Genomic DNA, 15,871 nt, shown 5'->3' on the forward strand with positions numbered 1-15,871 from the left:
TTACAGTCTAATTAAGTTTACCCCTGGATTTACCGTCTAATGAAGTCTACCCCTGGATTTACAGTGTAATGAGCTATACCCCTGGATTCAAAGTTTAATGAAGTCTACAGTTTACCCCTGGATTTGAAGTCTAATGAAGTACCAATGCATTTACATTCTAATGAAGTCAACAGTATACCCCTGGATTTTCAGTCCAATGAATTATACCCCTGGATTTAGAGCCTAATGAAGAATACCAGTCGATTTTCTGTCTAATTTAATATGCATCTATATTTACAGTCTAATTAATTATACCCCTGGATTTACAGTCTAATGAAGAATACCCTTGGATTTAGTCTGATGAAGTCTACCCCTAGATTTAAAAGTCTGATGAAGTAATCCCCTGGTTGTACAGTCAAATGTAGTATACGCCTGGATTTACAGTCTAATGAAGTATTCCCCTGGATTTACAGTCTAATGAAGTATACCCCTGGATTGACAGTGTATTTGTATTTATTATGCATTCCCATTAGCTGCTGCCAAGGCAGCAGCAACTCTTCCTGGGATCCAACAAAATTAAGGCAGTTATACAATTTTTAAACATTAAAATACATTCACAGCAGATTTCACAACATATTAAGTGTGTGACCTACAACACAAAATCCACGTGTAAGTGTGTTAACAGTGCGTATGTTGTCGTGTGTTTGTATGCATGTGTCTGTGCCTATGTTTGTGTTGCTTCACAGTCCCCGCTGTTCAATAAGGTTTATATGTATCTGTTTTTTAAATTGTATTTTACTGCTGGCATGAGTTACTTGATGTGGAATAGAGTTCCATGTAGTCATGGCTCTATGTAGTTCTGTGCGCCTCCCATAGTCTGTTCAGGACTTGGGGACTGTGAAGAGACCTCTGGTGGCATATCTACAACACAAAATCCACGTGTAAGTGTGTTAACAGTGCGCCTCCCATAGTCTGTTCTGGACTTGGGGACTGTGAAGAGACCTCTGGTATATTGTGGGGTATGCATGGGTGCCCGAGCTGTATGCAAGTAGTTCAAACAGACAGCTCGGTGCATTCAACATGTCAATGTCTCCCGAGTGGCGCAGTGGTCTAAGGCACTAATGAAGTATAGCTGTGCCACTAGAGATCCTGGTTCAAAACCACAAAGATTTGGCTTTAGAAAAACTTTAATTTAATTGTAGTAAAAACAGTAATTTATCAACAGAACCAGAGAATGTGGGACATGCCAGTACTGTACAGCTACACCAATCTGAATAACTGTTTTAAAATTGAAAGAAAATAAAATCTGATTAGAGACATTTTCTTTGATTCCTGTTCTATGAAACATACAATATGCAATGTGCATCATTAAGCAGACATGTACAGGTAACTGCCAAAATAAAGGAATCACCAACATAAAGTGTCTTAATTTGTATCCCTCATTTACTCAAGTGTTTCCACTGTTTTGGCAGTTAGCTGTATATTCGTACACAACATGTTATGCATTTATGATATATCTACTTATGCATGCTTGACGTTTATTTATTTTTAAGCTATCCCTTAATCACCTGTTCAATCCAGGACGTGAAGAAGGAAATGTTCATGTACACACGGGTTAACTTACGATCATCACATTTCAGTGAATTACCAAAAAAAGCAACAATACCCTGTGCCATGTTCTTGTTCTCGCAAATAACAGGTCCACCTGAATCTCCCTGGCAAGAAAAGCACATAAAAACAACATTAGTACGTACATACTGCTGGAACAGGAAATAGAGAACTAACACCACTACTTGTCAAATTATTTGATTCAAAATGTACATTATTTACCTGACAAAAGCCTTTCTGTCCATCATCACTGCATATCATTTGGCTACTTATAAAGTATTCCCTCAACTTATTTAGGCATTCAAAGTTGAACTGCATCGTGACTTCAACTTCCATCAAAACATTTGCAGCACGAGATGTTTTATCTGATTCAGTCTTTCCCCAGCCAGCGACAGAGCATGTGGTTCTGGCTGGGATATGTATAACCTCATTGGGGAGTCCAATGACCTTCACATACTCGTTCAGAACAGCGTTGGTCTGTAACTGTAAAATATAAACAATCTATGAATTAGATTATAATGAACCACTTAAAAACAGGTAGTAGTTGTGGATGGAGTGAGGGTAAGGTACATGTAAATATCATATCTAGAAGCTTCACTTGACAAAGAGCCAATAGTGACTCACTTGACAAAGAAAAGAGAAATGAAATATGTCTGAGACATACCTTCAGTAGCATGATGTCGTAACTGTACTGAGTTATATTCTGATGTAAGGGGTGGCGAAGGTACAGTGACACTTGAATCTCTTGCCGACTCTTCTTCTCTTCTTTGGTTAGGTTGTGAGCGCCAAGGACCACCGTTAAAGGAAATGCACTAGAAACAAATCAAAGAGTCACGTTAAACAACAAGTCGGTCAACATTGAGTTATTACTCAAAGATGCCCCTCAAGAGACATGTAACATGATGCAACAAAATGCATTAATATTCATTGTTGACTCACTCTCTTAAGCAGTGTGCTGAAGTCAGGACAAAGTCCTCCCGGATGAGCATTCCTCCACAAACATGGTGTCCTCTGTGCTGCAGAGAGACCATATAGGGCCTGGAGTGAGGCTTAGCTTCCTTACCCCCCACAATGCCACTCTCAGAGGCCCCTTGGAAGGAGGAGAAATACGATGTAATTGTTAACTGTCTTCTGGGACACACAAGGAGCAAAAAAACTACATCATTTGTGTTCAATATGGTTAACAAATAGCTATCTCCTTTACTGTCTGCTACCAAATGATTATTTGTAGAGAATAATCAGCTGTACCTTCTTTACTAGCTGGTTCTTTGTAGATAATAATCAGCTGTACCTTCTTTACTAGCTGGTTCTTTGTAGATAATAATCAGCTATACCTTCTTTACTAGCTGGTTCTTTGTAGATAATAATCAGCTATACCTTCTTTACTAGCTGGTTCTTTGTAGATAATAATCAGCTATACCTTCTTTACTAGCTGGTTCTTTGTAGATAATAATCAGCTATACCTTCTTTACTAGCTGGTTCTTTGTAGATAATAATCAGCTATACCTTCTTTACTAGCTGGTTCTTTGTAGATAATATTCAGCTATACCTTCTTTACTAGCTGGTTCTTTGTAGATAATAATCCGCTGTGCCTTCTTTACTAGCTGGTTCTTTGTAGAGAATAATCAGCTGTACCTTCTTTACAAGCTGGTTCTTTGTAGATATATAATGTACAGAATAGATGAACTCACCAGCAGAGGAAAGGAGTTGGAGGAGGATGAGGAGGTGCAGGTACATGGTGGTGGACTGGCAGAGATCTAGATGTTGAGAGACTGCAGGCTTCTCCTCTCTATATAAACCACCTTTACAACCCCCCCCCCCCCCCCCCACCACCCCATAACCCCACACACACAGCAAGCGGGGGCTGGTGGTCTAGCAGATTATTCATACTGAGAGTGAAAGGTGAAGGTTGAGATGGAGGTATGTTATAGACTTGTCCATTCTAAGTGGTCTCAGATGATTCATACCAAAAGCACCATTTTAATTTAAGTCTACCATCTTCAACAAATGACCTCATTTACTACCTACATTTATACACACATAAACATTTATACACACATACAGTAATTTGACACTACAGCCAAATAAACACATCATATAATTGTCCCCAGGGAATGGTTCAATGTGCTTCATGCCAGAGACTGTTTAAAATTCCTAGTCGAGCTGCAATGAATTTGTCCCAGTTGACTTAGAACCGTTTCGTCAGTGAGTCCTGGCCCTAGTTGAACCAGTCCTTGGAGTAGAAGTGGTCCATCGTTTTTTGGTAATTTACTAGGATCCCCATTAGCTGTTGAGAAAGCAGCAGTTACCCTTCCTGGAGTCCACACAGAACATGGAACATAACACAGAACATGGAACATAACACAGAACATGGAACATATCACAGAACATGGAACATAACACAGAACATGGAACATAACACAGAACATGGAACATAACACAGAACATGGAACATAACACAGAACATAAATAGACAATAGACAAGAACAGCTGAGGGAGTCAACAGGACAGGACAGGACAGGACAGGACAGGAGGTATACAGGACAGTAGGTCAACAGCACAGTAGGTCAACAGGACAGTAGGTCAACAGCACAGTAGGTCAACAGTATAGTAGGTCAACAGTACAGTACATGACAGGATAGGACAGGACAGTACAGTAGGAGAACAGTGTTAAGGCTAGTGCTGATTTAAAGGGTTTACTGCTAACCTACAAAGCATGACATGCTGTACATACCTACACGTACGCTACGGTCACAAGACGCAGGCCTTTCTATTGTCCCTAGAATTTCTAAGCAAACAGCTGGAGGCGTGGCTTTCTCCGTTAGAGCTCCATGTGAGAGACGCAGGCTAAGTCTCGACCTTTACGTTTTTACTGAATACTCATCACTTCAATAGGTCCTATGATTGAGTGCCGTCTGGCCCAGGGGTGTGAAGGTGAATTGCAAGGCCCTGGAGTAACGAACCGCCCTTGCTGTCTCTGCCTGGCCGGCTCCCCTCTATCCGCTAGGATTCTCTGCCTCTGACCCTATTACGGGGGCTGAGTCACTGGCTTACTGGTGCTCTTCCATGCCGCCCCTAGGAGGGGTGCGTCACGTCGTGCCAGGCTTTTTTGCGCTATACTTGACTTGAGTGGGTTGAGTCACTGACGTGATCTTCCTGTCCGGTCTTGCGCCCCCTCGCGCTTGTGCGGTGGCGGAGATCTTTGTGGGCTATACTCAGCTCAGGGTAGCAAGTTGGTGGTCTGTTAATATCCCTCTAATGGTGTGGGGGCTGTGCTTCGGCTAATGTATGGAATCATGAAGTAACCAAAAAGGTGTTAAACAAATAAAAATATATTTTAGATTTTAGATTCATCAAATAGCAACCCTTTGCCTTGATGACAGTTTTGCACACTCTTGGCATTCTGGATCTATTGTACTATACTGTGTTTAAAGAGTATGGCACCGGAGAAGATGGCTGCCGTTTTACAGCCCTCTAACCAATTGTACTATTATGTATGTTTTTCGGCGTTATTTGTAATTTATTCTGTACATAATGTTTCTGCCATCGTCTCTTATAACCAAAAAGAGCTTCTGGATATCAGGACAGCGATTACTCACCTCGTATTGGACGAAGATTTTTTCTTCAACAAGTCAGACGCGAAGGATATCCTACAGACAACCGACAAGGCCCAAATCCCCATCATTCGCATGAGAAAGAGACGGAGATATCGTGGACGTAGGTCGGGGTGCCTTGTAAGGATCCGACGGCGAGCGAGTAAACTGCCTCTTCCATCAATCCTATTAGCCAATCTTCAATCATTTGAGAATAAATTGGATGATTTAAGATTACGGTTATCCTACCAACGGGACATTAAAAACTGTAATATCTTATGTTTCACCGAGTCGTGGCTGAACGACGACATGGACAACATACAGCTAGCGGGCTATACGCTACATCAGCAGGATAGAACGGCTGACTCCGGTAAGACAAGGGGTGGCGGTCTGTGTATATTTGTAAACAACAGCTGGTGCACAAAATCAAATACTAAGGAAGTCTCAAGGTTTTGCTCGCCTGAAGTAGAGTATCTTATGATAAGCTGTAGACCACACTATTTACCAAGAGAGTTTTCATCTATATTTTTCATAGCTGTCTATTTACCACCACAAACCGATGCTGGCATTAACATTGCACTGAATGAGCTGTATAAGGCCATAAGTCAACAGGAAAATGCTCATCCAGAGGCAGCGCTCCTAGTGGCCGGGGACTTTAATGCAGGGAAACTTAAATCCGTTCTACCTCATTTCTACCAGCATGTTAAATGTGCAACCAGAGGAAGAAAAACTCTAGACCACCTTTACTCCACACACAGAGACGCATACAAAGCTCTCCCTCGCCCTCCATTTGGCAAATCTGACCATAACTCTATCCTCCTGATTCCTGCTTATAAGCAAAAACTAAAGCAGGAAGCACCAGTGACTCGGTTAATAAAAAAGTGGTCAGATGACGCAGATGCTAAGCTACAGGACTGTTTTGCTAGCACAGACTGGAACATGTTCCGGGATTCTTCAGATAGCATTGAGGAGTACACCACATCAGTCACTGGCTTCATCAATAAGTGCATTGATGATGTCGTCCCCACAGTGACCGTTCGTACATACCTCGTTGGATGTGGCAGGGCTTGAAAACTATTACAGACTACAAAGGGAAGCACAGCCGCGAGCTTCCCAGTGACACAAGCCTACCAGACGAGCTAAACCATTTCTATGCTCGCTTCGAGGCAAGCAACACTGAAGCATGCATGAGAGCACCAGCTGTTCCGGATGACTATGTGATCACACTCTCCGTAGCCGATGTGAGTAAGACTTTTAAGCAGGTCAACATTCACAAGGCTGCAGGGCCAGACGGATTACCAGGACATGTACTTCACTGACATTTTCAACATGTCCCTGACTGAGTCTGTAATACCAACATGTTTCAAGCAGACTGCCCTTTCCCACCTGGACAAGAGGAACACCTATGTGAGAATGCTATTCATTGACTACAGCTCAGCATTCAACACCATAGTGCCCTCAAAGCTCATCACTAAGCTAAGGATCCTGGGACTAAACACCTCCCTCTGCAACTGGATCCTGGACATCCTGACGGGCCGCCCCCAGGTGGTAAGGGTAGGTAACAACACATCTGCCACACTGATCCTCAACACGGGGCCCCTCAGGGGTGCGTGCTCAGTCCCCTCCTGTACACCCTGTTCACCCATGACTGCATGGCCAGGCACGACTCCAACACCATCATTAAGTTTGCCGACGACACAACAGTGGTAGGCCGGATCACCGACAACGATGAGACAGCCTATAGGGATGAGGTCAGAGACCTGGCTGTGTGGTGCCAGGATAACAACCTCTCCCTCAACGTGACCAAGACAAAGGAGATGATTGTGGACTACAGGAAAAAAAAGAGGACTGAGCACGCCCCCATTCTCATCGACGGGGCTGTAGTGGAACAGGTTGAGAGCTTCAGGTTCCTTGGTGTCCACATCACCAACGAACTATTATGGTCCAAACACACCAAGACAGTCGTGAAGAGGGCACGACAAAGCCTATTCCCCCTCAGGAGGCATGGGACCTCAGATCCTCAAAAAATTATACAGCTGCACCATCAAGAGCATCCTGACTGGTTGCATCACCGCCTGGTATGGCAACTGCTCGGCCTCCGACCGCAAGGCACTACAGAGGGTAGTGCGTATGGCCCAGCACATAACTGGGGCCAACTTCCTGCCATCCAGGACCTCTATACCAGGCGGTGTCAGAGGAAGGCCCTCAAAATTGTCAAAGACTCCAGCCACCCTAGTCATAAACTGTTCTCTCTGCTACCGCACGGCAAGTGGTACCGGAGTGCCAAGTCTAGGTCCAAAATACTTTTCAACAGCTTCTACCCCCAGGCCATAAGACTCCTGAACAGTTAATCATGGCTACCCGGACTATTTGCACTGTAGCAGCTCAGACCTTAGACAGGTAGTATTAATATGACTGTGTTAGCTATGGACCTGTAGCAGCTTAGACAGGTAGTATTAATATGACTGTGTTAGCTATGGACCTGTAGCAGCTCAGACAGGTAGTATTAATATGACTGTGTTGGCTATGGACCTGTAGCAGCTCAGACAGGTAGTATTAATATGACTGTGTTAGCTATGGACCTGTAGCAGCTCAGACAGGTAGTATTAATATGACTGTGTTAGCTATGGACCTGTAGCAGCTCAGACCTTAGACAGGTACCCTGAGGGTGAAGGTCTGGCCCACCAGTAGAATCCTGAGGGTGAAGGTCTGGCCCACCAGTAGAACCCTGAGGGTGAAGATCTGGCCCAGCAGTAGAACCCTGAAGGTGAAGGTCTGGCCCAGCAGTAGAACCCTGAAGGTGAAGGTCTGGCCCAGCAGTAGAACCCTGAGGGTGAAGGTCTGGCCCACCAGTAGAACCCTGAGGGTGAAGATCTGGCCCAGCAGTAGAACCCTGAGGGTGAAGATTTGGCCCACCAGTAGAACCCTGACGGTGAACATCTGGCCCAGCAGTAGAACCCCAAGGGTGAATGTCTGGCCCAGCAGTAGAACCCTGAGGGTGAAGATCTGGCCCAGCAGTAGAACCCTGAAGGTGAAGGTCTGGCCCAGCAGTAGAACCCCGAGGGTGAATGTCTGGCCCAGCAGTAGAACCCTGAGGGTGAAGGTCTGGCCCACCAGCAGAATCCTGAGGGTGAATGTCTGGCCCAGCAGTAGAATCCTGAGGGTGAAGGTCTGGCCCAGCAGTTTGAGACGGTGGATGTAGTTGGTTTGAGGTTGTGGTACCTCAGACTGCAGGCCCAACAACAGGACAGGAAAACACCAACACCCACAGACACAGAGAGGAGAGGTGAGAGAAGGTGAGAAAGAGCATGCAAGACCAGCAAATGTCAATAAATAAATAAATAAAGTTGTTTCCAGAGAACGTATTGCCTAGCAATAGAGACCATGAGGAACTCTGTGGGTTTGAGGTCCTGTCTATTTCTGAGAAGGTGTAGGTTCACAGATCGACAACAGGAAAAGCACAGAGGTGGTTGGTGGTTTCTCACTTACTAGGTGAGAGGTAGACATGTATGACAGGTTTAAGTGGAACAGAAGAGGACACGCCACACACAATTACCCACACAAACTTACACACACACACACACACAGACAGGGTCAAAAGTCCATACAGTCATCTATGGTCATTCGGTTGTGTTGCAGCCTGAATTTAAAATAGATTGCATTTTGTGTCACTGGTCTAATCACAATACAACCATAATGTCCAAATGGAATTTTGTTTGTAGAATTGTAGAACATTTAAGAAATTAATAAAAAATGTAAAGCTCATATGTCTTGAATCAATTAGTATTCAACCCCTTTGTCATGGCAAGCTTAAATATGTTCAGGAGAAAAAATGTACTTAACAAATAGCATAATAATTTGCATGGAATTATTCTGTGTTCAATAATAGTGGTTAACATGATTTTTGAATGACTACCCCATCTCTGTACCCCACACATACAATTATCTGTAAGGTCCCTCAATTTCAAGCACAGATTCAACCACAAAGACCAGGGATGTTTTTCGATGCCTCGAAAAGAAGGGCACTGATTGGTAGATGTGTAAAAAAAAAAAAGAGGAAAGAAAGATGTGAAATATCCCTTTGAAGTTGTTCATTAGGCTTTGGATGGTGTATCAATACACCCAGTCACTACAAAGATACAGGCGTCCTTCCTAACTCAGTTGCCGGAGAGGAAGGAAACTGCTCAGAGATTTCACCATGAGGTGAAAATCACATTTACAGAGTTTAATAGTTACTCCACATACTAAGCTAATTGACAGAGTGAAAAGAAGGAAGCCTGTACAGAATAAACATATTCCAAAACATGCATCCTGTTTGCAACAAGGCACTTAATACTTAAAAAATGTACATAAAACACAAGGCCAAATCTATATTGGAGTTGCTTACCAAGATGACACTGAATGTTCCTGAGTGGCCGAGTTACAGTTTTGACTTAAATCAGCTTGAAAATCTATGGCAAGACTTGAAAATGGCTGTCTTGCAATGATCCACAATCAAGATGACAGAGCTTAAAGAATTCTTTAAAGAAAAATTGGCAAATATAGCACAATCCAGGTGTGCAAAGCTCTTAGAGACTTACCCTAAAATATTCACAGCTGTAATGGCCACCAAAGGTGCTTCTACAAAGTATTGACTCAGGGGTGTGAATACTTATGTAAAATAGATATTTCTGTATTTCATTTTCAATGAATGTGCAAACATTTCTAAAAACATAGTTTTCACTGTGTCATTGTCATTATGGGGTACTGTGTGTAGATGGGGGACAAAAACATTATACTTATCAATTTTAAATTCAGGCACAAAACAAAACCCCTGCATTTACAGTCTAATTAAGTATACCCTGGATTTACAGTCTAATGAAGTATACCCCTGGATTTACAGTCTAATTAAGTATACCCATGGATTTACAGTCTAATGAAGTCTACCCTGGATTTACAGTCTAATGAAGTCTACCCTGGATTTGCAGTCTAATGAAGTCTACCCCTGGATTTGCAGTCTAAGGAAGTCTACCCCTGGATTTACTGTCTAATGAAGTCTACCCCTGGATTTGCAGTCTAATGAAGTCTACCCCTGGATCTGTAACAAAACAAAACGTTGAATTAGTCAAGGGGTATGAAGACTTTCTGAAGGCACTGTGATGTATCTGTCACATTGGCTTGGCAGCTTTATTTTCTTAAAGCCACAGTTTAATGAAGTATACTCCTGGATTTACAGTCTAATGAAGTATAACCATGGATTTACAGTCTAATTACAGTGGCTTGCGAAAGTATTCATCCCCCTTAGCACTTTTCCTATTTTGTTGCCTTACAACCTGGAATGAAAATGGATTTTTTAGGGGGTTTGTAACATTTGATTTACACAACATGCCTGCCACTTTGAAGATGCAAAATAAAACATTTGGTGAAACAAACAAGAAATAAGACAAAAAAATGGAAAACTTGAGCGTGCATAACTATTCATCCCCCCAAAGTCAATACTTTGTAGAGCCACCTTTTGCAGCAATTACAGCTGCAAGTCTCTTGGGGTATGTCTCTATAACGTTGGCACATCTAGCCACTGGGATTTATGCCCATTCTTCAAGGCAAAACTGCTCCAGCTCCTTCAAATTGGATCGGTTCCGCTGGTGTATAGCATTATTTAAGTCATAACACAGATTCTCAATTGGATTGAGGTCTTGGCTTTGACTAGGCCATTCCAAGACATTTAAATGTTTCCCCTTAAACATTTTACATTTTAGTAGACGCTCTTATCCAGAGTGACTTACAGTTAATGAGTACATACTTTTTTTCCCCTCTTTTTTTTCATACTGGCCCCCTGTGGGAATCGAACCCACAACCCTGGTGTTGCAAGCACCATGCTCTACCAACTGAGCTACACAGGTGTTGCTTTAGCAGTATGCTTAGGGTCATTGTCCTGCTGGAAGGTGAACCTCCATCCCAGTCTCAAATCTCTGGAAGACTGAAACAGGTTTCCCTCAAGAATGTCCCTGTATTTAGCGCCATCCATCTTTCCTTCAATTCTGACCAGTTTCCCAGTCCCTGCCAATGAAAAACATCCCCACAGCATGATGCTGCCACCACCATGGATGGTGTTCTCAGGGTGATGAGAGGTGTTGGGTTTGCGCCAGACAAAGCGCTTTTCTTGATGGCCAAAAAGCACAATTTTAGTCTCATCTAACCAGAGTACCTTCTTCCATATGTTTGTGGAAACTCCCACATGCCTTTTGGGGAAAACCAAACGTGTTTGCTTATTTTTTTCTTTAAGCAATAACTTTTTTTCTAGCCACTCTTCCATAAAGCCCAGCTCTGTGGAGTGTACAGCTTAAAGTGGTCCTATGGACAGATACTCCATTCTCCGCTGTGGAGCTTTGCAGCTCCTTCAGGGTTATCTTTGGTCTCTTTGTTGCCTCTTTGATTAATGTCCTCCTTGCCTGGTCCTTGAGTTTTGGTGGTTGGCCCTCTCTTGGCAGGTTTGTTGTGGTGCCATATTCTTTCAATTTTTTTTAATAATGGATTTAATTGTGCTCCGTGGGATGTTCAAAGTTTCGGATATTTTTTTATAACCCAACCCTGATCTGTATTTCTCCACAACTTTGTCCCTGACTTGTTTGGAGAGCTCCTTGGTCTTCATGGTGCCGCTTCCTTGGTGGTGCCCCTTGCTTAGTGGTGTTGCAGACTCTGGGGCCTTTCAGAACAGGTGTCTATATACTGAGATCATGTGACAGATCATGTGACACTTAGATTGCACACAGGTGGACTTTATTTAACTAATTATGTGACTTCTGAAGGTAATTGGTTGCACCACATTCTTTGAAACAAGTTACTTTTTTCATTTCACTTCACCAATTTGGACTATTTTGTGTATGTCCATTACATGAATTCCAAATAAAAATCCATTTAAATTACAGGTTGTAATGCAACAAAATAGGAAAAACGCCAAGGGGGATGAATACTTTTGCAAGGCACTGTAAGCATACCCCTGTATTTACAAGATAATGAAACCTACCCATGGATTTACAGTCTAATGAAGTCTACCCCTGGATTTACAGTCAAATGAAGTTTACTCCTGGATTTACAGTCTAATTAAGTATTCCCCTGGATATGCGGTCTAATTAAGTATACCCCTGGATTTACAATCTAATGAAGTTTACACCTGGATTTACAGTCTAATGAAGTATACCTCTGGATTTACAGTCTAATGAAGTCTACGGTATTCCCCTGAATTTACCGTCTAGTGAAAATCTTACCCTGGATTTACTGTCTAAAGAAGTATACCCCTGGATTGACAGTCTAATGAAGTTTACCCCTGGATTTTTGGTCTAATTAAATATACCCCTATATTTACAGTCTAATGATGTATACCACTGGATTTACAGTCTAATTAAGTATTCCGCTGGATATGCGATCTAATGAAGTATACCCCTGGATTTACAGTCTCATAAAGTCTACCCCTGGATTTACAGTCAAATGAAGTCTACCCCTGGATTTACAGTCTAATGAAGTCTACCCCTGGATTTACAGTCTAATGAAGTCTACCCCTGGATTCAAAGTTTAATTAAGTCTACAGTTTCCCCCTGGATTTAAAGTCTAATAATGTATACCCCAGGATTTACAGTCTAATGAAGTCTACAGTATACCCCTGGATTTACAGTCTTCTGAATTCTACCCCTGGATTAAGAGTCTAATGAAGTATACCCGTCGATTTACAGTCTAATGAAGTATTCCTCTGGATGTACAGTCTATGGTGGTGGAAAACACTGTCTCAGGCGCCGCTCCAAAATCTCCAATAAGTGTTCAATTAGGTTGAGCTCTGGTGACTGAGACAGCCATGGCATATGGTTTACATCATTTTCATGCTCATCAAACCATTCAGTGACCACTCGTGCCCTGTGGATGGGGGCATTGTCATCCTATGGGGGCATTGCCATGGTAGCCCAAATAATGGCCTGCCCAGCATTTTTTATACATGACCCTAAGCATGATGGGATGGAGTGGTGTAAAGCTTGCCACAATTGGACTCTGGAGCTGTGGAGGCGCGTTCTTTGAAGTGATGAATCACGCTTCACCATCTGGCAGTCCGACGGACGAATCTGGGTTTGGCGGATGACAGGAGAACGCTACCAGCCCGAATGCATAGTGCCAACTGTAAAGTTTGGTGGAGGAGGAATAATGGTCTGGGACTGTTTTTCATGGTTCGGGCTAGGGAAATCTTAATGTTACAGCATACAATGACATTGTAGGCGATTCTGTGCTTCCAACGTTGTGGCAACAGTTTGGGAAAGCTCCTTTTCTGTTTCAGCATGACAATGCCCCAGTGCACAAAGCGAGGTCCATACAGAAATGGTTTGTCGAGATCGGTGTGGAAGAACTTGACTGGCCTGCACAGAGCCCTGACCTCAACCCCATCGAACACTGCGAGCCAGGCCTAATCGCCCAACATCAGTGCCCAACCTCACTAATGCTCTTGTAGCTGAATGGAAGCAAGTCCCCGCAGCAATGTTCCAACATCTAGTGGAAAGCCTTCCCAGAAGAGTGGAGGCTGTTATAGCAGCAAATGTGGGACCAACTCCATATTAATGCCCATGATTTTGGAATGAGATGTTGGACAAGCGGGTGTCCACATACTTTTGGTCATGTAGTGTATCCTCTGTAGCTCAGCTGGTAGAGCACGGCGCTTGTAACGCCAAGGTAGTGGGTTCGATCCCCGGGACCACCCATACACAAAAAATGTATGCACGCATGACTGTAAGTCGCTTTGGATAAAAGCGTCTGCTAAATGGCATATTATTATTATATTATTATAGTGTATATATCTCCTCACTGTTTCCGGACTGTTCAAGACAGAAGAACCGTAATATAATCAAATAAGTTGCAACCTAAATCTTTACTCTCAAACATTGTCATTACATACAGTAGCTGATTGTGGTGAGTTTTCTGGGACAAGTGACCAAGTGGTGGTGGATGAGGTTTCCCCCCTTACTATGTAAAGCACTTTGAGCTCCTACTGCAGGTGGAAAGGCACTATATAAATCCAATCAATTATTATTATTATTATTATTATTATTATTATTATTATTATTATTATTATTATTATTATTATTATTATTATTATTATTAATATGCTATAGCGACCCCTCCTGGCTATGTCTTTCCTCCAGGACGAGAGGGTTACCTCCAGGATGAGAGGGTTACCTCCAGGATGAGAGGGTTACCTCAAGGATGAGAGTGATACCTCCAGGATGAGAGTGTTACCTCCAGGATGAGAGTGATACCTCCAGGATGAGAGTGATACCTCCAGGATGAGAGGGTTACCTCCAGGATGAGAGCGTTACCTCCAGGATTAGAGTGATACCTCCAGGATGAGAGTGATACCTCCAGGATGAGATGGTTACCTCCAGGATAAGATGGTTACCTCCAGGATGAGAGTGATACCTCCAGGATGAGAGTGATACCTCCAGGATGAGAGGGTTACCTCCAGGATGAGAGCGTTACCTCCAGGATGAGAGCGTTACCTCCAGGATGAGAGTGATACCTCCAGGATGAGAGGGTTACCTCCAGGCCAGGATGAGAGCGTTGGGATGTGGAACTGGAGACAAGTGGGAGTGGAGTTGCTGGGTGGGGGATAGAATGAGGGTCAAAGGTACAAGTACAAAGATAAAGTCTGAATAAACACAACAAAATGAAAAAGTAGGTTTAAATGACACTGAGGGGCAACTGTTACATCCAATGTATGTTTGCTTGAGGCTGATGCCGCGCAGGTGCTTGTACACGTGTACACATGCATACACACACACTCGTATTCAAACGCACGCATGTGCACAACGCATGTGCACACACACATACACACATGTAAATAGTGCCACACATGCACTCAAATGTCACTATAACGTTGTTTCCAGAGAACGTATTGCCTAGCAACAGAGACCATGTGGAGCTCTGTGGGTTTGAGGTCCTGTCTATTTCTGAGAAGGTGTAGGTTCACAGATCGACAACACGAAAAGCACAGAGGTGGTTGGTGGTTTCTCACTTACTAGGTGAGAGGTAGACATGTATGACAGGTTTAAGTGGAACACAAGAGCAACAAATACACACACACACACACACACACACACACACACACACACACACACACACACACACACACACACACACACACACAAATACACACAGACCTGAAGAAGAGAGTGAAGGTAGTCTGTCCCAGGACACAGTCAGGGAACACCTCTCTAAACTCCCAAGGCACACCCCTCACAAAGTTCAGCATGGGGTTTCCTCTCTGCACAGGAAACAACATCAAGTATATGAAGTACACATTAGTAACACAATTTTTTAAATTGATTTATTTAACCTTTATTTAACTAGGCAAGTCAGTTAAGAACAAATTCTTATTTACAATGACGGCCTACACCGGCCAAACCCACAAAACACATTGCTAAGCTTTATTAAGCTATTGGGCATCTTGGTTAACCCAGAACTAAAGTATTGTGTAATTGGTCAGATGCTCGATTAAGTCCTGGGTCCAGACATGTTAAGAGAAGAGCTAGATCGAGGGTCGGAACCGGAACGAAGAGATCCACCCTCTCTCTTTGCAAGTTATGGTCAAGCCTATGGGCCAAATGTCTAAGGGTCAGCACGTCCTTTCCCCTCTGAGGGGCCAAAATGTATCTCTCTCTACCAGTGGAGGCTGCTGA

The 15,871-nt window shown here is 43.1% G+C and overlaps 1 protein-coding gene across 1 annotated transcript; it reads right to left on the reverse strand.

The window, feature by feature from the left end:
- Positions 1 to 1,532: 1,532 nt before the first annotated feature.
- LOC311143324 (granzyme B-like) lies at positions 1,533 to 3,324 on the reverse strand (the record flags this gene model as incomplete). Its single annotated transcript, XM_084179156.1, has 5 exons — positions 1,533 to 1,694; positions 1,810 to 2,070; positions 2,252 to 2,399; positions 2,527 to 2,677; positions 3,279 to 3,324. 5 exons carry the CDS (start codon positions 3,322 to 3,324, stop codon positions 1,533 to 1,535), a joined length of 768 nt encoding a protein of 255 aa, XP_084035282.1.
- Positions 3,325 to 15,871: the final 12,547 nt, after the last annotated feature.

The sequence above is a fragment of the Coregonus lavaretus genome (genome assembly GCF_964263955.1).
Source record: "Coregonus lavaretus genome assembly, chromosome: 16".
NCBI classification, from domain to species: Eukaryota; Metazoa; Chordata; class Actinopteri; order Salmoniformes; family Salmonidae; genus Coregonus; species Coregonus lavaretus.